This window comes from Pithys albifrons, chromosome 8 (assembly GCF_047495875.1).
Source record: "Pithys albifrons albifrons isolate INPA30051 chromosome 8, PitAlb_v1, whole genome shotgun sequence".
Classification (NCBI taxonomy): domain Eukaryota; kingdom Metazoa; phylum Chordata; class Aves; order Passeriformes; family Thamnophilidae; genus Pithys; species Pithys albifrons.
In genome coordinates, this window is record NC_092465.1 from 25,733,548 (window position 1) to 25,761,409 (window position 27,862).

At 39.4% G+C, this 27,862-nt stretch overlaps 1 protein-coding gene across 5 annotated transcripts in view; it reads left to right on the top strand.

The window, feature by feature from the left end:
* The first annotated feature begins 805 nt into the window (after positions 1–805).
* Positions 806–27,862, top strand: part of NBEAL1 (neurobeachin like 1) — a 79,677-nt gene continuing 52,620 nt past the window's right edge. For all 5 annotated transcript variants that reach the window (XM_071562446.1, XM_071562447.1, XM_071562448.1 and 2 more), the window contains exons 1-7: positions 806–894; positions 1,323–1,616; positions 19,191–19,282; positions 24,386–24,547; positions 25,775–25,856; positions 26,046–26,173; positions 27,012–27,094. In XM_071562446.1, the coding sequence (XP_071418547.1) occupies positions 1,566–1,616; positions 19,191–19,282; positions 24,386–24,547; positions 25,775–25,856; positions 26,046–26,173; positions 27,012–27,094 (598 nt within the window). In that variant the 5' untranslated portion in view covers positions 806–894; positions 1,323–1,565. The remainder of the gene's footprint in view (positions 895–1,322; positions 1,617–19,190; positions 19,283–24,385; positions 24,548–25,774; positions 25,857–26,045; positions 26,174–27,011; positions 27,095–27,862) is intronic.

Consider the following 27,862-nt stretch of genomic DNA (forward strand, 5'->3'; position numbering starts at 1 on the left):
TGACACAAGAGTAATTTCCAGCCTCACTTTCCAAGGGAACAGAAGGACGCAGAGGGATGTCCGTTCTGCAGAGAGTACCCTGCGAGTCGCGCTAAAAGGACCCTGCTACTGAATGAGCAGGAGGAGACTCCCTGGCTGGAGGCAGCGCCTCGGCAGGGTCAGGTGTGCCGGTGTGCTCGGGCAGGGCCACACCCGTCAGCTGGGCAAGGTCTTTTCGCCTTTCTCCTTTGGACATCTAACTTCTTAGGAGTTTTTACTCAGTCCTACACAAGCTCTGCATACGAGGTAGCAAATTGGATGTATGGATATATGCCTGCTCTGCAGGCTGTGCTGGCAGGCGTCTCTGGAGCACGAGTACACCACCTGTCTGAGTTCGGTAACCTTTGTAAGAATCACGGAATGGATCAGGTTGGAAAGGACCACAGAGGGTGATCTGGTCCCGTCAGGTGGAGCTTCTTGTGCTATTGCTTGGCACCAGCGACAAGCGCCTGGCACACTCCTGCGTGGCAGAGGGGCGAGTCCGACAGGGCCCTCCTGCTCCCCGGGTGACGAGCCGCGGGCCGGGCTCGGCTCGGCTGCCCGGGAGGACGAGGCCGAGGCCGAGGCCGAGGCCCCGGCCCCGGCCCCGGCCCCGGCCCCGGCCCCGGCCCCGGCCCCGGCCCCGGCCCCGGCCCCGGCCCCGGCCCCGGCCCCGGCCCCGGCCCCGGCCCGCAGCCAAGATGGCGCCCGCGGCCTCCCCGCCCCTCGGCCCGGGGCGTGTCCCGCAGGCGGGCGGGGCGGGCGATGTGGCGAGGTTCGGCCCAGCCCCTGCTGCCCGGCAGCCACCCGCCGCGGCCCGAGGAGGCTGCGGAGAGGCCGAGGTGCCGCGGGGGAGCCGCGGGAGGCTGGGGCGCGGTAGGTGCGGAGCGGAGCGGAGCGGGGCGGTCGGTCCCGGCCAGGAGCGGAGGACAGGGCAGCGCGGGGTGGGGGTGGGGGTGGGGGAAGCCGTGGCCGGCGGCTCTGGCCGGGCAGCCGCTGGTGTGCGGAGCCCGCCGGGGTCCGGGGCGGTCGCAGAGCCCGGGGGCGGCGGCAGCAGGGCGGCGGCAGCGCTGTCAGTGCCGGGCTGGGAGCGGCCGGACCCGCAGCCCTGCCCGCCCACCCCCGCTGCTCCCGCACACCGGGAGAGCCCCGAGCGCCGCAGCCCCGACCGGCCGCGCCGCAGGGACAGGGACAGGGACACCGCGCCTGCCGCCGCCCCGTCGCCGTGGGGTCCGCGGGCTGCGAGTGCGGTTTGTTTTTTCTTCCGTCCGCCAAAGGCCTGAAGGGTATGTTTTCACTTTCAGAGATTAAAACAGAAGCGGCGCTGGCGAAGAACGGACATGCTTGACATTTATCTGCAGTTGCTTGTGTTGTGCTTCGTTATTTACTCGAAAAGGAGAGACTGAGACCCTGTTGTTGTCATCCTTGGCTCTTCGGGTTATGATACAACTGTAATAATAAAGCAAAACTGTGGAAGGAGCACCTGGGAACTGAGCATGGATCTTGAGCAAAAGTAGCTGGTATCGACGGAAAGAGGAAGGGAAGGAATGGCATCCCGAGAGAGGCTGTATGAGCTTTGGATGCTTTACTGCAGTAAGGTAAATACTGGGGGGGTTGCGGGGTTGTTTGTGTGGTTTTATCCTCTTTTGATTCGGGTATTTAAAAATGCATCTGTAATGTCTTTTTAGCACATTTTTTTCTTAGAACTTGCATAGACTTGGCAAGCTTTTGTAAGGATTTAACTTCACAGGCTATTTACAACCTCAACTCATGATTTGCTGTTCAGGTTGGCCTTTATTTTTGTCTGGAGGTATGAATTGTGCAGTGTTCTTGGCTCAGCTGAAGGAGTTGCTGTAGCTGTATATTTTAACTATGAATTCACCCGTTCACATAATTCTTTGTTTTGTAGCACATTAAGGTATACTGTATTCGTTTGATTCACTGCTGTCTAGTATTTGGCTTTATACTTACCATTTTCTGTTCAGCTCCAGTTTCATTTAAACTTTATTAGCAAAAGCCTTCCCAAAGAGCAGATTTATTAAGTTACTCCAGAGGCTGCCTTTGCTGGTTATTGCTATAACATCTAAGTATTGCATTAGTAATGGACTTTCTTCACCTGGCAGGAATGTTATTGAAACGCTGTCCTGCCTCCATTTGCATTTTATAGTGTAAAGCAATTCGTGTATTTAAAGTACATGTCCTAATTGCCGCCGGGTGTGCTGAGTGTGTACACAAATTGGATTGCAGATTATCTAAATAGATCTGTAAAATAAGAAACGTACAAAAAATAGCTGTAAAGGTGGAGGAAAGGATTGGGCTACTGTCATATAGGAGGAGCTCAGTGTCAGTGGCAAGAGTAGCTTTTGGTCGCCTTATTTTCTGGTTTTGTTTTGCCTTTTTGCAGTCTCATTTGTGTCTCTGTTTCCTTAAGTCTCCAAGCCAGCAGGAGATTAAGGGTATAACAGTCCTTCATTTGTTCTTCCCAGTTCATTTCTAGAGAATGCCCATCTCAAGAGTGTAGAATGTGAGATGTTAAGTACAGACCATGTTAACACAAGTGCACAAAGCAGTGGATGAAGGTTGCACAAAGCAGCCTTAATTGTAGCTTTTCCTAATTTTTGTGCAAATGTGCAACCTTAATGCTCCATATTAGTTAAAAATAAAACTAATGCAAACATAACAGCATGGTATCAGTTCTTACTGCTCCTCGTGTAGGTGATTTGTTGGGTTGGAGCATACTTGTGTAGACCTTTGCCTTTTAAACCCATGTAATGATACTGGCAGTAGGAAGTGGAGTAATGCTGGAGGAGATGGATGTTTTGCCAGTGAGTTCATCGATGTGAGAGGAACAAAGATACTTGGAACAGACTCCAGGAATTCAGGCTTTACTCAGCTTTGGGACATACTAGGGCTGCTGAGATGAGCCAAGCTCTGAATTTCTTTGCTCAGCTGTTTTTTGTCTTTCCTCTCTTGTTCTTCATCATCTTGGACCTCCTTATTTGCTGGAACATTTCATTTATTGTATGCTTTCCTTCTCCATGTTGTTTGCATGCCACCAGCAAGTTTGTATAAAGGAGTGCTAGTTAAAATGTATGGTTTAGATCACTTAGAGGATATTCAGTTTCTTTATGGGAATGATGCATCAAATCTAGTCAGATCTCGGGTGATGGAGGATGGACTTTTTAAAAAAAAGTCATCTTTCTGTATATGCAGTGTCCTCATTAGCTATCAGTGACTGTTTTGGCCTTCTTTTCTTCCAGACCCATATATTAAGGGCACAATTAGGTGGATTCATATGTTGATAAGGACTTGTTCCTAAGTAGCAAAACGTATACTTTATAAGTAAAATGGCTTGTCTTCAAAATATGAAGGCAACTGGAGTGATTCTGAAAAAGGAACCTTCACTTTTTCTAAAAGTGCTGGGTACAGAACTGGTTTGCCTCCACACCAGCCCCCCCCCACTATTTCAGGTTAAATGGTGTCTTATTCTGCTTGAGGCAGGCATCCAGCATGAGAGTCTTGGATTAAGCTTGGTGAAGTTAAGAGCAGCTAAGGAAACTAGGTTTTGGGATGCAAAAGGTTGTGAAGCCTTAATGCAAATTAGTTTGTTCAGTCCTGTTTGGAAAACATCTGTATAGTGTGCTTAGTTCTCCTCAGAGCATGTAGCAAAATGGGACGGTATGGCAATAAATAATTACCAGTGACAGGATAGAGTGGTTTAGGAAAAAAGTCTTTTTATACCTGGAACTGCCCAGTGAAGTGTAATATCATGTCCTGCATGTTGCACTGTCATGACTTTGTTGTTGGTGACATCCTGGGAAAGAAAGGTAGACAATTTCTTCAAACTGGAGAAACTGCTGGAGAGTTACAATTGAGTAAAGTGGGAATTTATTGTGCCACAAATCCCAAATATGCGTCTTTAGCTTTTGCAGCCTTGTTAACTGAAGAAACAGTGAAACCCAAGCTCCTCCCTGGTGATGTTTCAAATTGTTGCTAATAAATAGTCCTATTTGTCTTTTGATAATCTGGCCCCTCATGATAGTCTGTTAAATATAGCACCCTGTCCTAGAGGGCAAGGCTTTTAACAGCTTTGAAGTGCTGGATAATGCTGTGTTACCATCTTGCCATCCATCCCGGGTCATGACTCTTGTTCTTTGTGATCACTTGACATCTTTGGCAGCGTTAGGTGTCAGTTGCAACACTTACTTTTGTGCGAAGTAACATTAGGAAGGCATTTCTCCATTTTCATTGTAATTTGTGCACCTGAGCAAGTGGATATTTGGGCAGACAGCAGCATGTAACAGGAGTCTGCAGAAGCAGCTTTGGAAGACACCATGTACAAGGTGGTTTACTTTTTCTAGTTTGTTTTTTTGTGGGTTTTTTGTGTTTTTGGTTTGTTGTTTGTTTTTTTTTTCCTTTGGAGATAGTATTTGAGTGCCTGCAAGAGTTTGTTTTTAGTTGGTATTCAATTGTTTTTCATCTGGCAGTTTCTAATCTAAGGCTGAGATTTGTTTTTGGATTTTTTTTCCTGCTTCTGTTCCTCTAAAAGCTACAGACTACACTCTCCTGTGTAAAGTGGAAGCAGTAACCAAACTTGATTTATGATGCTTCTGATGTTTCATGGAAGCAGTTTAAAACCACTAAATTTAGTGAAGTTTAGAATTGAGTCACTTGGGTTTTATCAGCACATTGTATTGTTCACAGTCTGAGCTGTTCTTGTCTTGAATCTTTTGTTGGGGTTTTTTGTTGGGTTTTTTTGTCACTTTTCTTTCTTTTTTTTTTTTCTTTTAGTATTGGTGTTAAACCTTATGCAAAGAGAAAACTTTACAGTTTCCTGGTATATTTTTGGATGATTTTCAATTTCAAATGGGTTTAGTGATTGTTGGGGTTGGGTGTGTGTGTGTTCTGTTCAATGGGCTGTTAATGTACAGTGCTGTTATTCACTTCACTATTAAAATGGATGTAAACTGCTGTCTTCTCATCCAAATCTTGGAATATGTGTATTTTAAGATAATTGTGTAGAATAGATAGCACAGCTCATTTCTGTAGATGTCACTAAGAAAAATTTTCTCTGGTTTGTTGTCAGTTCAAAGCCTTCAATAATGTACAGAGGAGCATGGAATGTTTCTTATATAGGGGCATATAGAACAGATACCTGAAAATGCTTTATTAATGTAGGTGTACAGCAGGAGAGGAGCTTTATTGAGAACATGCTTTCATGCATGTCTCTGACTTTTTTGATGTTAATGTGACTTGGGTAATCTACCAGTTTTGCCTTAGACTGTTATGGCTGTAATAATATTCCTCTTGTAATATTGGTATTACAATATTGCTTGATAAACTTTTTATTAGGTATTAATTATGTATAAGTATAGAAAATACATTTCTGTTTTATAATCCTCTAAAGTGACCACTACTGCAGATTCAACCTCTGTCTTATCTATAAGATTTTAATGATGTGTTTAGAAAAACCCCAACAAAACAGTTGTTCTGTAGGTATTTCAGACTCTTAGACATAAAGCATGTCAGAATTTCTGATATTTTTCATTTTATTCAGAAAGCAGCCAGATATGCTTTTATATTGAAAGAGATTTTTCTCATCTATTAAAAAAAATCCCAGTTGCCTTCAGAAGGAGTGTCAAAGTCATAAATGCAGGCACTTAGCTGCCATATGCACATCAGAAAATCTTCAGTTTTCGTTGTTACAATGGCTCTGAGCTTTTTCTTACACTCTTGTCTTCAGCACAGCCCTGACTTAATTTAAACACTGTTTTCCTGTAGATGATAGAATGGTTTGAAAGGAAACCTGAGTCTGTTCTCCAGCCAGCCTGTAGCCTGTGCTTCCCATTGCAGGGGGAACATTCACCTTTGGTGCCATTGATACAGCTGGGACTCTGTGTGTTAGAACCCATAAAGCCAATCACAACGTTCTGGCCTTTACTGATGCAGAGAACTGAGCCAGTCACATCCCTTGCTGTGTTCAGAGCATCAGACTTGTGCATGAGCTGTCACCCTAAATGTGCTTTTCACCTTGTACTGTATCTTACTCATTTTCACGAAATTTATTGTATTGAGATAAATACACTGTAGTTTTCTCTCTGGCATAGTGAGAATATCTATGTAAATATCTTCTAATTTAGCAATGTAGCATAGGAAGAAATGTGGTAATTTTAAATAGGAGAGCATTTTTCAGTGCTAGATCAAAAGCTGAACAGAAAAAAATGTTAGATGACTATATGCATTAGCCTAAAAATGTCCTGAAGTGGTTAAAGTCCTGTTACTTTGAGTTATTTTCTCCCCATCTAGGGTCCTTATAGGCTGCTGTACAAGAATCAGAAGAAGACTTGAATGAGGAATTAAGTGTTCTTGGGAGATGTCAGAATTTCTGTTTGGGGCAGCCCACTGTGAGGAGTGACTTGCTACCTGCTTGGGGTGCCAGCAGTGCTTTGCTGTCTTCACAGGGCTGTCTCTACTGCTGGAACACCATTGCAGTGTATACTTAGAAAATCAATCTTTAGCATATAAACATTAAATTGGCTTGAGTTAAACTTACATTTGCGTTATCAGTAGTAGACAGTTCATTTAAATTAATGTTTACTTTGTTCTGTAAGTGAAAATCTTTGAAAGAGAATGATTTCCACTGTTTTGCTGTTCTTGTGTCTTAATCCTTTCATACTACATAGACTTGAGATAAATTTGACCTTGAATTGAAAAAATAAATTCATGTGCTTTTCAAGGATGTGCTCCTTTGAAGAACTTCCATTGGCATTAGCCACCTTGTGTTGGGCCAAAACTAACGTGGAAAGAGGGTAATCTTGTTAGTGAAGGAAGTTGTTTGGGAGCAAGAACAGACTGGTTTTCTCGTGGTGTTATGGTCTTGCTAAGCTGACCTGCTAACAGGCTGTTACTGACAAAAAGCGTCCTGCTACATTGTTGGTGTCCCTGCAATGCTGTTTTACAAGGTACTGCCTGCCAGACAGTATTTTACAGTTCAGCTGAACCCCTCAGAGAGCTGCATTGGGAGTTTGGGGCATTCAATGCCATGTTTAGCAAGTGACAGCAAGTGTTTTACTTTGGGAAAACTATAATGAAATTATGTGGAATAATTCATCGGTTTATGTTAAATAATGTGCTGTAAGAGGTATTTCAACTCTGCTCCTGTATAAAATTGGAGAGCATTTGTAAATAAACCCAAAAACTCTATGATTAAATCAGCCTCTAGATATGACTGTTGTAGGGCTGCAAAAAGCAGTATGATTTGAACTGAATTTGTTCACCTGAGTGGGGGTGTTACTGTTTCTCAAAGAAATGAGAGTTTAGCAAAATTTTACTTAGTTCTGGTGAGACGTGTAATTCAGCAAGAATATAATCTTTGGTGTTCAACTGTAAGCCCTGTGTGAAACACTGACCTTTGCATCCCAAATATGATCTCATCCTGACTTGGCTTGCACTTGGCTTCCTTCTTGTGCAATTGCTGATTTGTCTTGGTTGCGTATCACATTACTATGTATTGTCTTTGTTGGAGTATATAAAGAAGTATTCAGTTTGCAGCTAAATGAATGCTGGAGCAAACCAAATGGTCAGTAAAAGCTTTTCCTAAGTCAATGTCACATAAATTCATGCCTCTACCAAAACCAGTGAGTGAAGTTTAATGAAACAGTTGCTGTGTAACATATCTTCTCTATAGGTTCTTTTAAATCAAACTCTACATTCTCAGGGAGTGTAACTTGTAGAAGATCATGTCACAAGTCACTTGTGGCCCTGTTTTGGTAAAAATATCATTGTTCCATCTTTATTTGAGAGACTGAACTAAGAGTGGATATAGATAAACAAGAACAGTTGGTCTTCAATTCTGAATTTACTGTCTTCTATTTAAAGAGTTGTCTCCTGGTCCAAGAACTAGCATAATTCTGATATTTACAAATATAGAACTTTTCATATAAATAATTGACATGAATATATGAGATGTCTCAGTCTCTTGAGTAGCTGTTTCCTTCCTTAATTATGGGCCTGGATGACCTTGTGCTGGTGGTTGTTCAGAGACAGAACAGATACTCTGACACGGAGACTACAGACTTGACTTCAAGGCTGAATTGGGATAAACCAAAACAAAGAAGTAAGAAAACCATAACATTTTCCAAGCTATGAAGAAATAATTTTTGTTTATTATTCTGTAATGTATTTGACAATACCTTTATGTAGCTGCTACTTCTAGATAAAGAAAAGTCTATGGTTTCTCCATGGTTTTGGTGTAAGATTTAGAGCTTCACTGGTGTCCAGCCTATGGTTAGGTTTCCCACATGGTTTATGGATTAGTGCTTTATGGAATCCAGGAGAAACATCCAGTGCTGAACATGCCAACAAATGTATTTCAGATCAGGCTTTCACTGGCGTGAAACAATCAAGTGTCTCTTAAGTAGAATGATTTCTCACAAAGCTGGGAACACAGGCTTTGGGTCTGTGTGTTGGTGTTCTAATGTAAGAGTGGATTTATCAAATATGGAGTTGTTTTGGGGTGTCTGAGTTATGGCCCTTTTAGCCTGGTCAGTCTGGCAGATCTCGGGTAGCATGTCCTGCTAAAAGAATGGTGCAGAGTCCCCTCAGATGTGCAGTGTGTTTGTGCTGGTTACTGAGATGGGAGAAGGGCTTGCCAACTGCCCCCTGAACAGCACTGTACCTTGGTGCCTGAATCCAAATGCTGTCAATAGGTACTGTTAAAATATTTACAGGCTTAAGGAAGGTGAAACAGCTGCCATACAGCAGAGAAGAGCTTCCCTAATTACTGAGCTTTTCTTGCTGAAAGATATATGTGTAAGCAGGCAAAAAATGCCAAAACATGCACATCTCAGCAGTACAGATGAGCATCTTTTCTTCCTTAAAAAAAGGCAATTTGTTCAGGCCTGGCTTTTCCAGTTCATATTCTTCTAAATGGGAGGCTGCTGTGAAGGACGACGGGTGATACAACAGGAAACACCAAGAAATTAAAACTGTACTTGATTATTCTCCTCATAAACACTGTATTAAGTTTGACATCTCATTAAGCTCTTCCAAGAATCTGCAAATCTGAAGCTGTTAGATTTCTGTGCTGGTAAAAGATTTGTGTGGTGATGCATTCTCTGATATTCAGAGCATGTATGATAATCTGTTTGTCTAATTTATGACAGGGTTTGCATGTGTCTGTAGTAAGCAATGGGAATAAGTGGCATTAAATAGTTGTTTGACCATCAAGTAACACTGCTAACTATGACTGTAAAATTAGGAATTAAATTTAACTGTAGGAATGGCTAATTATATGAATATCTAAATGCAGGGCATATTATAAAAGGAGTGGATATTTAAGATGTCAAATTCCAAAGGCTGTAAAGGCTTTTGAATGCTGTATCTGAAGGACATCTGAGAGAGGTACAAAGAAAACCTCAAAATGAATTCATAGTTAATGCTACTCTTGCGTGACATGAAGAGCATAAAACCAAATGAAATGGTAAACCATTAATTATCTAAAGATAGCAATTTAACATAGAAAATGCACTTTTATTCAAATAACCAGTCCTCATAGTTCTGACTTTTGGACTGAAAGCATGGGGGGCAGGGAGGAGCACATAGGGATGAAGGAGGGCATATTTCTGAAGTCTGAATTAAAATGGTGAATGACTTTGCTTTTAAGTATTAATATAGGAAGAATTCCACTCTTTTTATTGCCAATTTTTTAGCAGTAATGCCAGAAATATTTATAAAAAGCAAAGTGAAGATGAAGCAGTTTGAGTTTGACTTCTTGAATAAGATAGTAAGATTATTCTTTTAACACTAATAATAATTTTAGGAAAATATCATACCTTCAGATGGTTTACTGCCAGTTTTCCTTTACAATGTGGAAACTGAATTTAAGAACGGAAAAAAAGTTTTAGAAGTTATTGAAACTTATTCTAAAAGCATCATGCAAAAAGGGAAAATGCTTGGTTTCTGTGGGAGGAATGGAAATGTTCACCTACAGTATATGCAGGGCATCAGCCCAGAGTTTCCAGTGACATAATCCTCACAAGTTTAGTAGAAAGTGGTTGTGGTAGTTGCAGGCTGCTTGTGAGTTGCCTTCCCAACTCTGCCAAGTGTTTGGCTAATGCTCTCAGTTTCATAAAACCTGGTATTTGTTGTGCTTTCACTGAATTTAGGATTGGCTGGAATGAACTGTTTTCTTGATCAATATCTGAAGCTTCATGGGCACTGTGTGCTAAATGGTTTGTCATGTACAGAAGAGCAAGGAGGAAAAAGATGTTATTCAGTGTTCCTGGGGTTTTTATATTAAGTAACAATTTTGGTCAGTGTTCACGTGTTTTAAAGGGCAAACTTGAAATTTGTGGAAGAAAATGATCAGAAGGATGCTCCTTTAATATTTTTGTGTGTAATAACCCAAAATACAAAAAGATGTCTCTGGTGAGAAGTCCAGTGGTTCAGGTCTGACTCCATCATGCAGGTTTTTCTCCACAGGGCCATGCAGCATTCACAGAAGGGGATGGGTAAAGCTCCTGTGAGTAAAGCCAGGGATAGAGATTCTCAATAGTTACTTGTGCTAATCATTTAAAAACTGAACCAGAAGTGCAACGGATGCCAAACAGCAGCTGCACAAATAATGCATGTTATGCTATGCCATACTTTCTGAGGGGTTTTTGAAGTGTGCTTTTTGAAAAGTGGATCTGGGGGTTTTAAATTATATCCCTTCAGTGTGTACCTGAGCTCTGCTTTCAGTGTGTAGCTCAGCTGCAGTACAATGTTAATGTAAGGCCAGGGGAGACCAAGAAGACAAAACCAAACAGGTAAATGCATAGCTAAAGGTACAAAAATTTGTTTTAGTTAAATTTGGTGTGAAATAATCGTGACATTTTGAAACAAATACAGACTTTTTTTGATAAGCTGTACACAAGTTCTCAACCCTTCTGTGCTGAAAGACATAACAATATTTAGTTGCTGATGTGGTGAAATAACAGGCTGATGTTTTACTGCTGGAGTATCATCCTGATTCCTTTCTGTTGAGTTAAACTTATACTGTCTTTTGCATTACACTGAAAGTTAGAAACTTGAGGCAAAAGCTGACTTTGGGTGTGTTGTTGCTAAAACTCAGCCTTTTGCTAATATAACTTGAGTGTCAAAGCCATAAGAGTTAAACTCTAAATTCTCCTAAGCTAGTTTTAATTTTCATTAAATTTAGCCGATCTTGACACTGTAGGCTTTTGACATCATATTATTTTAGTGGCCTCTGAATTATTTAGGATACTTCTTGTTTCCTCTAAGCTTAAAATACACCTTGCACTTGGTTCACTGTGTCAGCTTGGACGGGAAAAGTGAATGTTAATTGAATGCACTATGCCATAGTATGGTAAATTCCTGATATGTGCCCTGTGTGGTGGACTCCAGAAGGCTGAAATAGCATATGCCAACTTGTACATGGAACTTGCCTGGTGGTACTTTCTGCTCAATGTAGACATTAAAATTGGAGCTCAGATGAACTGGATTCATCCCATGGACAGCGTCAGTCACATGCCAGTTCTAAGTTACAAGGCTGTAATTGTATGATCACTGAAAACCAAGAAAAACAACAAAAAGGGAAAGAGAAAGAAAAAGAGGGACTTTACTTCCATTTTAATAAGAAAATTAATTTTGTTTTTCTAGTTCTGTTGGAGGTCTGAAGTCAAAGAAAAATGAGTAACAGTGCTCAGATGATTGTCTTTACCTTAAAGCTATGGTGGAAGATTATAAATATTTTTGCTTGTTTTGAAAAGAGAAGAAATATATCTAATTGGACTTTTTGAGCTGAGTCTTATCATGATTGGCAGCTATAGGTTTATTTTGCTGTGCTAAACAGAATTTTTAACTTGTCCCAAAATAGTTGTTTCTATGATGATTCACTGCAACCTCCATTTATAAAACCACCCCATCCCTTTTTTTCTTTTATTTCCGGAAATGGAACAGAATGCTGTGTAACTTTTGAAAAATGGCATTTATAACTGCTTGCCAGGAGCTTTTCTTTCTTTGGATCAGCCAGTTAAAAAAATCAGTGTTTTGATTAAAATGAAAAATTGTACCCAAAGGTGATTCCCTTGCTAATTGGTATTGATTGAATTTATGAAGGCAATTTAGCCAGTTTGAAGTGGTTTATCGTGTAGTCTTTCACTAATTCTAGCTGTAGTGTTGCTGCTATAACAAAGCTTTTTATGTTTTATTTTGGCATTTTACAGGTGTGAGATAGGAAAGGTTCACAAAAAGCATAAGCACTTTGACATGTTTCAAAGTAAAGGCTGCTGGGAGTTCTCATGCTGGAAATAAGCCTTGTGTGTCTGAAAACACGAAGAGAAAAAACTCCCTGAAAACAAACCTCCTAATTCCCCAATGAATAGTTTATTTCAAACCGTGTTGAGGAATGTTCTGCCATTCTGCATTATGCAGACTGCTTCAATTAAGACTGGTAAACTCATCAGTGATGTAAAGGCAGTGTTTCATGTTTAATTTTCTAACATTGTGTTTTGTAGGTCTAATTCAGCCTTGACACCAAGGGATTGTTCTTATTTTAAATAAAATGCCTGGGGATGGGGGGATTAGTTACAATAATACCCGTGCCAGTGAGATTTCATGCTTGTGCTTCTGAGCTGAAACGCACTTTGAAGGTTGACTGAGAGCCCCGCACAGGAGTCAGACCCGGCTGATGCCTCCGTGTTAAATTTAACGACTTCAAACAACTGTCTTGTCAAACAAGTCAGGCTTGTTTGATGGTCGGACTCTGAACTTCTCTGCAGGGAATTTTTGCCTTTAGAGCATGGAATGTGACACTGCAAATAGCCTGGGGTGGATCCAGCTTTTGTTTTTAGCAGCTAACACTTCCTGAACAGAGCTATAAAATTGGACTGAGCTTTGCCCTTCCAGTTGTGTCTCTGCTTGAAGCCTTAGTAGAAATGGAAGTTACTGGTAAATCTTAAAGCAACTTTATATAAATACATAAATAGCGTTGATTTGAAACCTTGGGTAAATGTGCCAGCATTGCATAGGCACAGGGCTGAAGATTTGCAGTGGGAGGACTTCAGTTCCTGTTTTGTGTCAAATGTTTTCATTTAATTTAGAGTAAGCTCTAAGACTTTCATTCCACCTAGCTTGTTAATGAATTTAAAGTTGTTATACTGAGGCAAACATTTCTTGTGACCTTCTTGCATAGACAAACTAATTACTGATAAAAAATAAGACTGGATTTTTGCCGTTTATTTAATGAGTCTTCATAAAGACTAGAGAAGGCTACTGTAATTTATAGGTAACTTAATATATCAAAGACAAGAGCCTGCCCCAAGTTAGTGTAGATTTGGTTGTAGTTTCTTTTCACTTCATTGCCCTAGAGAATGTCCTGCCTGTAAGAAGGGCTTCAGAGCAGATCCCCTCTGTGCTGCTGGCTTTGTCTCACTGTTGTTAAATGCTGGAGTTGGCGTGAGCATCGAGAGTTTGCCAAGTCTAAGGAAGGTCTGGCTGGAGTTTGGGATTTTAAGACTTGCAGTATTGATGTACAGACTCCATGGGAAACTTGCTGATTTCCCATGGCACTGTTAAGTCACAGTATTGCTGTGCAGACTGTGGACCCGTACCCTGGTTTATTTAGTAAGTGTTTTGTTCTTTCTGGCATTGTATTGTGTTGGGAAAGGAAAAAAACCCAACAACCTTCTTCTGGATGTTTTGTAGGAGACAGGTTTAGTGTGTTATGGTTTTGAAAGTTTTCAGATTATTTTTGGTACCTATAGAAACACCATTCTGCTCAGGCCTGGCAGTCTTTAAAGTGTAAAGAGCTGTTAATAATTATTACTGTGCTGAGAGGATCTTATGAAAATGGAGACCTGAAGTGTGATATGTAACTTTGCTGGGTTTTTTTGTTTGTTTTTCTTTTTAAAGAAAACCAGGTGTATTTAAGGAAGGGACGGGACAAGGAAGTTTCACTTTCGGTGTTCTGAGCTACATTTGATTTAATAGGCATAAAATACTGCAGGTGAATGACTGTCACAGGCCTTCATTATAATATGTTGAGCTCAGAACCCCCAAAGCTTAGGCTCTGTAAACTTGTGGCTGTCAACTAAAGAACTTTTTACTTTTTTACTCTTTGGCTCTATTTTTTTAGGGGGGTTTGTTTGGTTTTTTTTGTTTGTTTGGGGTTTTTTGTTTTTAAATTTTTCTTAGATTTGCACTTATCTCACAATGACATCCTTAAGATAGCCTTGTTAAAACTCTGGTTGTTTCCATTTATTACTCTGAAGAGAAATGGCTACCTTAAGTAGGATTTTACCTTCTTGCATTTCAAGCCATGGAGAAATTGTCTTCCAGAAGCTTGAAGGCTTGCAGTTTTTATATATGAATTACTATTCAGATAAGTTACAGAAATTTGTCTTGCACAAAAGCTAGGCAAGTTCCAGGTAAATAAATGAAAACCTTAGGCTTGTGACTTAGAAAGCTTCAAAGTTTCAGAAATTAACATTTTCTTATCTTCTTTTAGTGATTGGAAAGTTGGAGCTGGTGAAAGGTATTTTATTACCACATGCAGCTTCTTCCTGCTTTTACTATTGTACAAATAAAAAGTTTCCTTCTTGATTTCTTGCTGATTTCATAAAGCATGTCTGCAGAGTGTGTGTGGTGGGGCTGGGGAAGAATGCCAGTCTCAGATTGGTCTGTCTCGCTTTAGCCTTGTGGTATATTATCAAAACTTACATTGCTGTGTGAGTTGTGCTTTAAAAATGTGGTGCATCTTCAGCCAGCACCACAGAAACAACTTGGACAGACAGCCTTCAGCCACCTGTCTGCAGAATGGTAACAAAGGGCTAATTATGGGAGTGGGGAACAAGAAATACACTCCATAGTTTTTGCTGCTCCTGTTGGTAATAAAAGCTTTGGAGTATTTCAGATGCTGCATTCTAGTGTGGTTAAGACAGCGCTTCCTTGAGAGAGCTGAGATATAATGGGGTAGCCAACAATTTATGGTGAACCAGTTGGAGTCAGGGTTGCAGTTCAGTGGTTTGTTGCTCTCTGTAGCAGCACAGATCTGAAGTATTGCCATACCCTTGGGATGCAATCTTCTGCCACGTGGAATGCAGATATCTGTCATATTGCAACGTGTACTGGCTTGGAAAGTGGTTCTGGCATCGAAGAACACAGATGTATCCATGCTAGAGTGAGGTCAGTCTGGGTTCTGCTGGTAATGTGGTTTGCCACTTCTGTCATGAGAAAATAGGGGATAGCTGAAATGGTGAGTGGGAAGAGAACAGAAACACATTCTGAAATCCACTGAATTTAAACTACAGATTAAATGATAGCAGTTGACCTCAAACAATAGTTCAGTTTCAGATAAAGATGCCGGATAGGATAATTGCATTGTACATGGAATGATGATGCACAGAAAACAGCTGATACACCTTATTACTGTTTGGTTTTATTATGAAATTAGAATTTTAAACCACTGTAAAAAGACTGTTTTTCTCCTGAACCACCATGCTTTGGTTTGGGAAAGATACAGTTGACGCACATAGGCAGGTCTTCAGAAAGGTTGTATGTATTTAGCAGTGTTTTAGGAATGATCTTTTTTGTGTACTTTGCCAAGGATAACATTTCGGTTACCATTCGGTTACCATTCAGTTACCATTCAGGAATACCATTTCCAATTTTCTTTCTTAAAACTGTGTTAGTAAAGTTTAGATTTCTTGTAGCTTTCAACAGGTGACTGGTGCTTGGGATCTGAGCTGTTTGTTGCTAATAAAGAAAAAGGAAAACCTGGGGCAGATTAAAACCTTGAAAGCTGTTTTCTAACATTGTAAAAACCACTCATGTATCCTAATTGTAGCCAGACTTAAATACTGGGTCACTTTTTCCTGGACTGATGTCCTCTTGGTTCATAAGTCTTCATTTTTGTTCATTTCTGGAAAGGTGGCATGGTTCTATTAGCTGGTTTAGAATGAAGGCTTATTTCTTGGTGTTTCTTATGTTGCTAAGTGATACTGTTTACTTTATTGCCTTCATGATTTTTAAAAGATTTTCCTTCCAAGTGGTGCTGAGTTAGTGCTGTTGTTTGGATGGAAATCTCTAGATGGGACTCTTGAGAGCCAACCACTGCATAAGGTGTTTCCTACTGGTATATTCCAGTAGTGGTACCTGGTATTTTGATATCAAAACTCATTTTCTATTAGCTTGAACTATTGTATAATTAATTGGCTGGCTGAGGATTGACATAGATGGGAGTTGCCTTAAATAGTGTGCTGCAGAGAATGCTCAGACTGTGCTGCAGTTCTTGGTTTTTACCAGAATTGGGAGTTTTTCTGACAAAGTGAGTTGGGCAGTATGTGCACTATAGGTAGGCAAAAGCTTTTGGCCTTTTTATAACGTGTGGCTTCCTCTTGTCATCTGTGCAAGAGCTTTTTCTTGTGTATTTTTTGTGCCAGTGTTCTCTCATTCCTGGTCTGCACTGACAGCCTTGCCAGGGGCATTGTAGCTTAAAGATAAGGAAGTGGAAACTGATTTGGACTTGTGACCCTTGTGGGTCCCTTCCAACTCAGCATATTCTGTGATTTAGGCTATACCATTAAAAAGGAGCAAGCAGGCATTTAATCTAATTTTGGGTTTTGTCCTACCCTTCCCCTTTTCTCATCCTTAACTTTTTGCTAAAGCGATTTAAAGTCAGATATTGATGTTATTTGCACGTCTTCCTTTATGGTATGTGACTAAGAAAAACAGTTTTCTTGCACAAGTTTGCTATCAACAGTTAGCAATGAGCCTCAGCTGTGTCAACAAACAATTTCAATTTGGCAAAATATTTAGTATTTCATGTTGTATTTCAGGGAGAAGTTGCTCATGCCAAGGGAAAAACAAAGCCGTTTGTTCAACAGCAAGAGTCAAATAAGTTGAGTTTTGCACATACTGGGCATTATCATTACAAGCAATGGGTACATACATATGGCAATGTTTCTGTGTTATATCCCCAAGATTGCTATTTCTTCCTCCTGTGGAGTCTGAGCTATGTTGTAACTACTAAAATTGTATCCTGTTTTTTTCACCTTTATGATCCCATGAAATAGCTTGATTGTGGCTAAAGTAACTTGCTGTGAAAGACAAGGAAGTTAAAGCTTTAAATTTGTGACCATTTTTAAAAAGCTATAATGTCTGAAGACAGCATCTTCTGCTTTTAAGTCATTCTTTTAGGCAAGTCTTACTTCCTGCCTGACTTTTGGTTCGATTTTTGAAGTGTTTGATTTCTGAACTGGAGAAATGCGTATTCTGTGCTCACCTGCTCGTGATAATCTGACAACTTCTGTAGCTTAAACCTGTATCTTGGAAACCTTGAAATTGTTCTTTATCTCAGCGGCTTCCTTCATTCTGTTTAGTGGTTTCCTGTTGAGGACAATTAAGAGGTGTGTTTAAGGTAACTTAACCATTTGTAGTTAAGTGCATATTAAACATGAGAACAAGGCTACACTGCAGTTCCAGGACATTGTGCTTTTTTGATAAATTTTTAACAGAAAATCATTGAAATGTGAATAAAAGCAGAGATGAGGAGAAGAAAGATTATGAAGAAAAGAGGGATTAGAGATTAAGTGGAAGAGGGGAAATAAGACAATTAGGAAAAATGAACGAGCAAATGCAGTTAAGCAAACAATCAGACAAGACCTGTAGCCACCTGAGGGTTTTATTTGGCACCTGTTGACCCAGTATCTGAACTTCTTTCATATACAATTAATAGTGATTGTGAACTAAATTGTATCTGGGTGTTTCTGACACTTCTTGCTTGAGTTCAGAGTAGTTCAGAGAAGGGTAAAGTGTAGAGTAAGAAGGGGATTCCAAGGCTTTATGACTCTTGTTCTTGCTGTGGAAAGGTGCTCTGAGAACAGTTTTGCACTGTGTCAGATTCTGGATTTTGCTTGTTCATTTTGTTCCAAGGTTGTCAGTTTTGTATTTTGCTTTGGAGATTTTTTATTTTTTTATTATTATTATTTGGTTTGTTGTTGTTTTTTTCCCCCAATGAGGGCTCTTTTATAGGTAGCTATTTTGCACTGGCAGCACTCTGTGTCACTCTTTCTTGGTGACTGTTTCTTTTATATTGATATTGTCTCAGAGTATTGTGTGTGGTAGAGTTATTCACTCTTTTTGTCTTAGCTTTGCAGGGAAATAATCTGTTATTTGGGAACATCTATTGTAATACAAAGACAACAAGAAAAAGGATGTTGATAAAGAAAAGGGAAAAGAGAAGGATGAATAAAAGAGTTTTCAACTTTTGCAAAATTTTCTGAATTATGAAGTAGGTTTTAAAATAATTTATAATGTTCAATACTTTAGACAAGTATTTTAAAGCTATTTTGAAAATTATTTGTGATATAGAATGTGAGCCTGAAGGATCTGTATTAATGGACAGAACTGTACAGTCCTTGTGGAGAAATACACTGGCTATGGTCTGGCAGCTTGTTTTTGAAAATCAAGCAGCTTGGCTTCCAAAGTGAGGCTGCCTCAAATGCACATTGGCAGAATGTTCCTGTGTGATTTGCAGTGGTCTGTCTGTCCTCATCCTGGCACTGTGTCCAGCCCTGAGGGGCTGCTGGGCACAGAGTCTGGGTGCTCTGCTAGGAACAACTAGAAGGGAATTTATATTTAACCTGTAATCACAGCTTCTGCATGTCTTTTTGAACACCATCTGCCTCTTAATCTGCTGCTGGCTGCCATATTGGCCTATGAATTAAGTGAAAAACAATTTTTGATTAAGACTGCTGTTTGAGTTCTTATTTAATTGTAGGAGCCATAAGGAGTGTTGAGTACTGATATCTATGGTATCAAGACTAGAACATATACTAGTAGGTTTGTGAAGCTGGTATGGGTTACTTGGGAGAGTAAGTAAAGCTTATTGGTGGAGGGTAGCTGAAATGCTTTGTTTGGTACTGGTACCAAGAATAGGAGACACTTAAACTAATAAATAGAGCAAGAATGTCACATCAGCACAATGTAGCTGAAAATGTCAAAGGACACAGGTGGTTGTGTTTTATTTTAGTTCTAGAAAAAAGTGTGTTTCCTCCTTCCTCCCTGTTGCAATCCATTAAATAAAAGCTTTTCATTTGAGGTAGTACTATGGAGTTGTTAGTGAATGACCTTGAGTGCAATATTGCCTAATGTTCCTTTCTTTTTTACAGAAGGATCCGGATTACCTGAAGCTCTGGTTGGATAGTTTTGTTTCTAGCTATGAACAGTTTCTGGATGTGGACTTTGAGAAGCTGCCAACTAGGTATGTAGGATTACAGACCTGTTCATCTTTCCTTGATATCTGAAACAGACCTGGCTGAGAGCCCAGTCTTGTTCAAGGCCAGTAGTGCCTTTAAACAACAGAAAGGTTTTTAGTTGTGGAGTGGCACTTCCAATCTGAAGGTCAAGTTGGGCTGGGAATGATGAAACTGGGCAAATACTGTATTTGCATTATGTTAGGAGGTGGCATGAGAGTGCCTTGTTCTTGTTTGTAGAAATATAATCATTATTCCTGGTGCATTTTTTGAATAAGCATTCATTAAATGTTGCATATGAAATAGTACTTGTTATCTGCATCATCAGTGACTGAAGAGAAGCAAGATGCAGATAAAGAGTTTTGTAATTTTTTTTCAGGATTTACTTTAAGATTCAGGACAAGATTAGAAGCTTAATGAAAGATTTGAGTATCTTAGCTGGAAACATTTTTAAAAATAAAATATGCACCAATTATAGATTTAAAGTGATTTCTTTGCATCCATGAAGACTTCCATTCATGATGAGAGTATTGGTGACTTCACTCATGTTGCTGACCAAAAGTTCTCTCATATAATCATGATGTACTCTTGAAGTCTAATTTCAGAGTTTTATGTTTAATATTTTAAATTTTTCTGCTGTGTTATCATGGTTGTGTTTTTGTGTCTAACTTCACAAATGAGGAATAGAAACTTAAGCACTGGGTGTTTTCTCTTGCTTTGAGACACTTGGGTGAACTGGGGGTTTCAAGGAAAACCAAAGGTTGTGGGATTCAGAATTCATGAGGACTGGTGTCAGCATTATGGTGTTTGAGAGCAAGGAGTGGTGTTCCCTACCAGTGGCTGCAGTCCAAGCCCTGTTGAAATCAATGAAAATTCTTTAATGGGCTTTGGATCAGATCCTGTTTGAAGTGTAAGTGACACCTTCTACTGTTACAAGGAAATGAAGGATGCTGCACCTAGATCTTGGTGGATAAACCCTGGGCTTCTCAGCTCTTTGTGTTAAAATTTTCCTCATCATGCCTGTATGAATGCAAATTATGTAGTACAATTACCAATAAGCAAGACCTTCAGGTTAATTGTGTGCTCTCGCAGATTTGTCTCCTTTGCTGAGTCAAAAATACATCTTCCTGTGTTTAGTTAAGAAAACATGTTTATCCTTTAACACAGATTATCTTTATACTATTTAATATTAAAATATGAACAGGAGAAGAGAAGAATATCTCAGTACTTTTACTTTAAGGGCTATTTAGTTCATTTGAAGTTTTAAGTGTTTTTTAGTTTGTGTTCATGGGTTTTGGGTTGGGCTTTTTCAGCAACATAACAAACATGAAGCTTAGTTGTTCAGAACAATAGCAGCATCTTCATTGTGAAAAATGGTGACTTAGTGAGTGTAAAAATAATGTATTTTTCTGAGGTTAATGACAGGATTAGTGATTAGTCTGGAAGAATAGAACCATGTGGATTTAGACTCATTTGTGTAACAGTTGTGCAGAAAAAGCATCAAAACAGCATGGGGTGAAGGCAAATCATTCCTGTGTTTTTATGGCAGGATTAAAAAAGAATACACTGAGAGCAGATATTCGAATTAAATAAGGACAGAAACTGGAATTCTTTGTTACATTTGGGATATAATCAGGCATGTGAAAAGTGGCATTTTTCTGGGGTTTGTCAGTTTGTATTGCAGGCATTTTGTTCTGTGAAACTGATAATACTGGGCCCATTAAAAAGAAATGTAGGTCAGCGTGGAACCACTAAATGCTGATTTCCAGTGACTCTTGGGGCCATTGGACCCTGTGGACTCATTTTTTTATTCTGAATTGCTTATTAGGCAAGTAATTCTGTCTTTTAGTCTTGAAAAAAATATATGTTGCTGAGTAAAATGAGAAATTGACTGAACCAATAGGTTTTTATTCTTTTTCTTCTTCCATAAATCTTGGTATGTTTTACAGCTGTATGCTTGAAAGACCTTGTGTACTAAGGGCTAATGCCAAGAAATAGTGAGAAACTGTGTGGAGAGAAGAAAACTCTGGACAAAACTAACCTTTTGGAAGACAGGCATAAAGTTTTGTGCAAATTTAAAACATGTGTGGTTTTGTGGCATTCAAGAAAATACCACTTAAGAAATGTAAATACTCTGTTAGAGGTTTGGCTTTGGGATTTCTTTTATCCTGAAAGGATGACTCTCAATTGGCACTGCCGCTTGCTGATTTAACTCGTAAGAGTATTTCTTCTGTAAATTAGAATATATAATTTCCAAAAGTCTGCTTTGGAAATCTGAAAGAAGCTATGGAGTGCAGAATTAGGAAACCTCTAAATGTAGGGGATGAACGTATCCAGTGGTATGATTTGACTGTGTAAGTAGAGCTTATACAATTATGCAGCTTACAGGCTGATACAGCTACAGTTCTACTTCTCTCTTTGTGCATCTACTCTGTATTTTTAAGTGAAATGGCTCATTGATGGTATTTTTAATAGTTTTACTGAGAAGGCAAATATAGTTATGCTGACAGCTTTGAGCACTAAGACCAGCACACCTGTGTGTTCTGTCCCTAAAATCACATATCCATGTCATAAGTATTTACCATGTAAAGGATAAAACCTTCACCAGCTGGTGAGAGGATTTTTCCTCCTCATTGAAGGAGAGGAATTGTCATTTAGTTTAATACTTTTAGAAATAACAAAGACCTCCAGAGGGGTGTTGTGCTCTTTTTCTGCTTTTGGTTTGCATGATCTTGAGCAAAGGAGCTTAAAGGAATCTCATACAAAGTGTCATAGAAACCATATTTTGTTAACTTACTGACTTCAAATCCACATAAAAATGATGCAGGAATCATGTTAGGAATGCTGATTACGTGTTTTTGGGGTTGTTGAAAAGTAAAGCCTGGTTTTCTACAGCCCTTTGTTCCCAAGTGCTTACCACTGGTGGAGAAGTGGGCCCAGTGTGCGAGTTGGAGCTGCAATAGTTGCATACAATTTATAGATAATTGAACTGCCTTTCAGACACCTGAGATAGCAGCTTGTGTTGCTGCATAACCCTGTAATGTAATGAAGGAAATTATAAGTAAAAAGAACCCAAATGTGTAAGGTTCTTTTTCATATTTTTGAGATAGGATGCCAGCAGTCAGATGAGAATGTCAATTAAGGTATGATTTTTGACTTTTTTTCCCTTCTTTTTGGAATACTTAGTTTAAACAGCAAGTCTTGTTGGGAAGAATTGGTACTGCATGTCAACAAATTTAATTTTGAGATTTTCCTGATGATGTACTAGTAACCTGCTCTGGAGTGAAAAAGAAGTGTAATTATTTATAAGTATTTATTTTATATGCTCTATAGTAAATTGAGTTTGAGTAATCCCAATGAGGCTTTCTCGTCCTGATCTTGCATGAGGCACTAAATTCTCATGGGTTGTGCAATAGCACAGAGAGGCAGCTACTGCAGAGAAACATTCTTTGGGATGTGAGGCATGAAGGCAATGCTGTTTGCTGTCTTGTAAAGCATTTTGTGATCATACTGAAAAAGACTTGTTAGCCATTTTAGGGAAATAGCTTCTGGATGTATGATTTCAGCTGTCACAAACTATGACCTTCCTAATACTGAGAGGGCATTATCAGAATCTGAAATACAAACCCTGAGTTATCAGATTAGCAGGAACCATGTGTGTAGTTTCAAGGGGTGCTGGTCTGACAGCATCTGGAGGGGTGAAGTTGCTATCACAGAAACTGAAATTTCTTTCTTGGAAGTTGTGTTGGAAAAAAAGTTGCTCTGTTTTGCAGTTAATGTCTCTATCACTTTAGAGCCTATAGGTACTGTAAAATTTGTGCTGCAACTTTCTGAATCCCTTGGGATTCTGAATCCCAGGATCTGAAAAGTGAATTGCGCCACTCTGTAGAGAGGCAAGGGAATGAACAGTATGTGGTTCTGTGTATAGGTAACACTTGTTTTCTAGGGAATGGGAGCCTGCTGTTTCTTGTACCTGTCTAGAGGTTTTACTGAATTGGGTCTCCATTTTCCCCTTCTATATAGGCTGCCTTTTCAGTGTTAGAACAATGGATTGTTCCCCATTTCCCTCAACTAAGAGCTATCACAGTGTCTAGTGTCAGTTATTGCATTTCTCCACACTTTCTGATGCTTATTCTTGCACACATGTGTGTATGCAAGTATCATATTAGTGAGTTTTTGTGCTAGCTGAATTTCTATGGTTATTTTCCCCCTGCCTTCGGCCATGTTGAAGGCTTTTGTAAGCTGTAAGTCTCTTGCTTATGTCTTCCTTTTCCTGTGCAGGGTTCACGAACTATGTGTCAGGGTAAAGAGCTGCTGCCAAAGGCTCACTCTTTTTTGCACTGCAACAGCAGATAAACAGTCTTCATCCCAAGCAAGGTTCTAACAGATCTGTATGTTTCTTTACTGTTGCTAAAATGGGTTTTCAGATGGCTGTTCCTGGGTTATTGACTTACTTTGTTTTGGATCATTGGTTTTATTTGTGGGGGTTTTTCCGTTCTTTTCTTCATGTTTTGGTTCTTGCAGGTGTATTTCTAAATATGTTTTAGTTCAGCAAAAAAACAATGGGCAAGAGAATTTTGTAAAGCCTTTTAAAATTTATGTAAGAAAGACATGAGGTTCACTGTGGATGAATACCAACTGGGCTCCAATAACTGTGTGGTAACTGGCATCCCATTTATCTGGACGCTTAATCTTCAGCAGAAAGTTGAAAATGTTCCCTCAAATGGGTTGTGTTTCAGTTTTTCATTCCATTGTGGCTATCCTTTTCCTTACTTAGGGATTTCCCAGGCTACCTGTTTACCTGCCAAAGATCATGCAATTTCTTTGTGGCATTAAGGCAGCCCATTGCACGGAGGAGCATTTAGGAATCCACTTAATGAATTTGAACACTTTTTTAAATGCGGTTTGTTCCTGGGGAAAAGAAAACTTGAGCTGTTGTGTTGGCACCAGACATTTTCTTGTGCTTCATTAGAAAGAGTTGGTGAACTGTCAGTTTGGTGGCCTTTCCTATAGAAATTTATTGGAACTTTATTTCCACTGAGCACGTGGAAATTGATTTGTAACCTGTCATTTGTATAATTAGCAATTTTGTGTCTGATTTTTCTCATTAGAGTGGATGACATTCCACCAGGAATATCACTGCTTCCTGATAACATTCTCCAGGTCCTCAGGCTCCAGCTGCTGCAGTGTGTCCAGAAGATGTCAGATGGCCTGGAAGAGCAGCAGCAGGCTCTGTCACTGCTGCTCGTGAAATTCTTTATCATCCTTTGCAGGTATTTGTTCTGCCTTTTACCTCACCAAGGCCATTTTTTTGTTTAAAAAATCTTGACACAGCCTATAAATATAGAGTCTAATGACACATACAATGTGATTTGATGTTTTCCAGTGGAAACAGAGAAATGCCACTTCTAACAATCTTCAAATACAGGAAGAGGGAATAAAAGAGAGGAGGGAGTAATGCCATCATCTTTGCAATATTATTTGCTATTAGAAATTGAATAGAAGGGGATTAGGTACTAAATTCTCTGTAATTACAGAAAATAAATCTATGGGATTTCAAGATAGGATGTATTGGTATCAGAAATACTTTTAAAAGAAAAGATACACTCTAACAAGTGTTAGATATGAAATATCTTGAGACCACTGTACAGGAAGAGCTGTTTCACATTCCGAATATGCTTGTCATTCCAGAAACAGCTTATGAAACTATTACACTATTAATGCAGCTGATTTCCTTCTGAAACTTCTGCGTTGAAGCAGATGAATAAACTGATTCTAGAGATCTATTCTTCACTGTTTCTTCAGTTTTCTATGGCAAAGTGCATTAAGAGAGGAAGGGGATAAAATATTATAGGGAACCTCCTTTTCTGTGAAGTATTTGAAGCAGCATTTGAGAGTCCTTTCACCCTCCTTACCAATGAAACAGTGCAAAGAGCTGTCTGGCAGTGTTGAAATACCCTGGAATATTAAGTATAAGCTGAGTGCATGGTGGTAATGTGTTTCTGAATTACAAACTGTTGTCAGCCTTCCTTGCTGAATTGTCCTTTTTACATCATCACTTTGGTATCTGATCTTTGTGACTTTCCTCAAGACTGAGAAATTCTTTGTTGTTGTTGCTTTATTTATGTTCTAAAATAATTTATTAGGTGTTCATTTTCCTCAGGAGAATTTAAAGTGAATAAATGTTTCTAGGTATATGTTTGCTGAAGTTTTAGGAAGTGTCTGCACCAGGAATGTGGGAGAAGTGGGAGTTATTGTCGTTATCACAGCTGTTTTCTGAGCTTTCTGTTTAGAGTGTCCTGGGAATCTGCTTAACCTCTCAAACCCCAAATTCCAGATAGAATTGGCCTACAGCAGTGTGACTTGAGCCTTTCTTCCTGTTAGATGAAAACTTGTGAACTCTGTTACTGTGACAGAAATAAACACTTAAGTATATTGTTTGAACTAGTTTCAGATTGTACACTGTGTACAATTCTGTGGTTTTTATGTTGTCTTCACAGGAATTTGGCTAACGTGGAGGAGATTGGGATGTGTTCATACATTAATCATGTTATCACCATGACTACATTATACATTCAGCAGGTACGTGGTTAACAATTCTCATCTGTTATTTTTGCCATCTGGTATTTCCTGTTCCTACTTATGTGATCTGCTTTTTCAATAATAGTGTTATGTGGAGAACAATTTGTGGGCTCAGAACTGTTCTGGAGGAGATTGAGATTAATTTTCAATGTCTAGAAATTTTCTGACCACAGCTTTCTTTTTTTTCAGTTAAAAAGCAAAACAAAAGAAAAAGAAGTGGAAGATCAGACCCCCATAGAAGAATTTGTGAGACATGCACTGGCTTTTTGTGAAAGTCTCTACGATCCTTATCGAAACTGGAGGCAGCGAATTGCAGGGTATGCACAGACCAGGAGAGCACTGTAAATACTGTGGTTTGTGGTAACTTTAACTATGAAACGAGAGAATCACACCACAGAAAAGTGTTATGCTTTCTGAAATTGGATATGATTTAAATAACTTTTTGAAATTATAGTATATTCACTGGCAATCTAGAAGTGAAAAGGAAATTAAATTTGAGTATATACTAAGAGGTATTTGGTTGTAACTGACCACCACAAACACCTTTCCATTGCTTTCTCCTTTCAAAAACTGGCCCATTTTTCTGAACTGGTGGAACGAGGAAGCCAAGAGGAATGTGACGTGCAGACCTGGTTGAATTAGGGCAAAAGAAGTTATTGAAGATCACAGTATAGATATGTTGCATCGTTGAAGATAAGTTTATCAATGTATCAGTAGAATTATATCCCTTTAATTTGATGGTGTGTTCCCTCCCACCCAATGAACCCATAATAACGCTTTGTGCCCATTTCGAATTGCGTGGTTAAGGAATTTTGCAGTCTGGCTGGGCCTTAGTTACAGCAAGCATGGAGTGAACAAGAGATTGCCAGCTTTTTAGGGTTTTTGTAAATAAACTAAATAATTTTGTAAAATGTTGAGGTATTTCTAGATGCATGATAGTGAATACAGGATTAGCTGTGATTCATGTTTTCAGGGTGAAATACTAATTCACTATTCTTTTTCATCCCGTAGGCAAAAGATAATTCCTGATTTTTGGCAGTGTTTTCTACTATGTCATATTATAATTTAATATTTTAAGTAATAAATTAATAAGTAAGTAATAAACAAAGGTATCATATCTAATGTCCTTGGTGTATGTTTTTTAATGTATTGCAGACATTTCCTTAGTACAGTTGAAAGGAGCAGACAGAAGTATAAACCAGCTTCTCTCACTGTCGAGTTTGTCCCTTTCTTTTACCGTAAGTATTGCTAACAGCCTGTTTAAAAATAGTCATCTATAGAGGAGTGAATTTAGCAATTCTAAGTACCTTTCTCCTGAGAATGCCTGATAATGTAAAAGCCTCTCACTTGCTTTCTGAGTCTGAATGGAATGGGTTGCTTTGGTTGCTTGTTTTGTGCTCTGAGCATCACTTTATTGCCATTCCTTTTCATCTTTGAAAGCGTTTTTGTTTTCTTTCCATACTTGCGGTACCTAACATGGCTTAATAGGGTTGGCTCTGTGGATTGCCAGCTTTTCCATTTATTAGTGACAATAGAGTGATTGCATATAAGATCCCTGTAGCAACTGTGCTGATAACCCTCATGGAAAAGTAATCTTAGGAAAGTGTTCCTGCGTTTTTGTCTCTTTAATGTGATTTCACAGCTAGAAAGAATGAAACTGCCATTCGACTGGCAAATGCTCCTTGGGCTGCCATTCGGGAAACTCTTCTGTTTTCTCTCTGGTTAAGTAATTAAATATCATGAGGGCTACTTTGGAATTCATGTGTTCTTACAATTACAGATTGTGTGGAAAAGAAGGACTTAGAGGTCCATGTTCTGTACTTAAATCTCAGGAAGGTGGGATGCCCAGCTAATTTGCTGGTTTAGCGTTCCACAGTGTTAGTGCCAACAGAATTGAAGCAGCCGGAATAAAATGGAGAGATGGAGAGCGGAGTGAAATCAGCCCTTTTTGCAGCTATTCATTTTTAATTGAAAATAGAAAAGGAATGTTCTATTCCTGTAGTGGT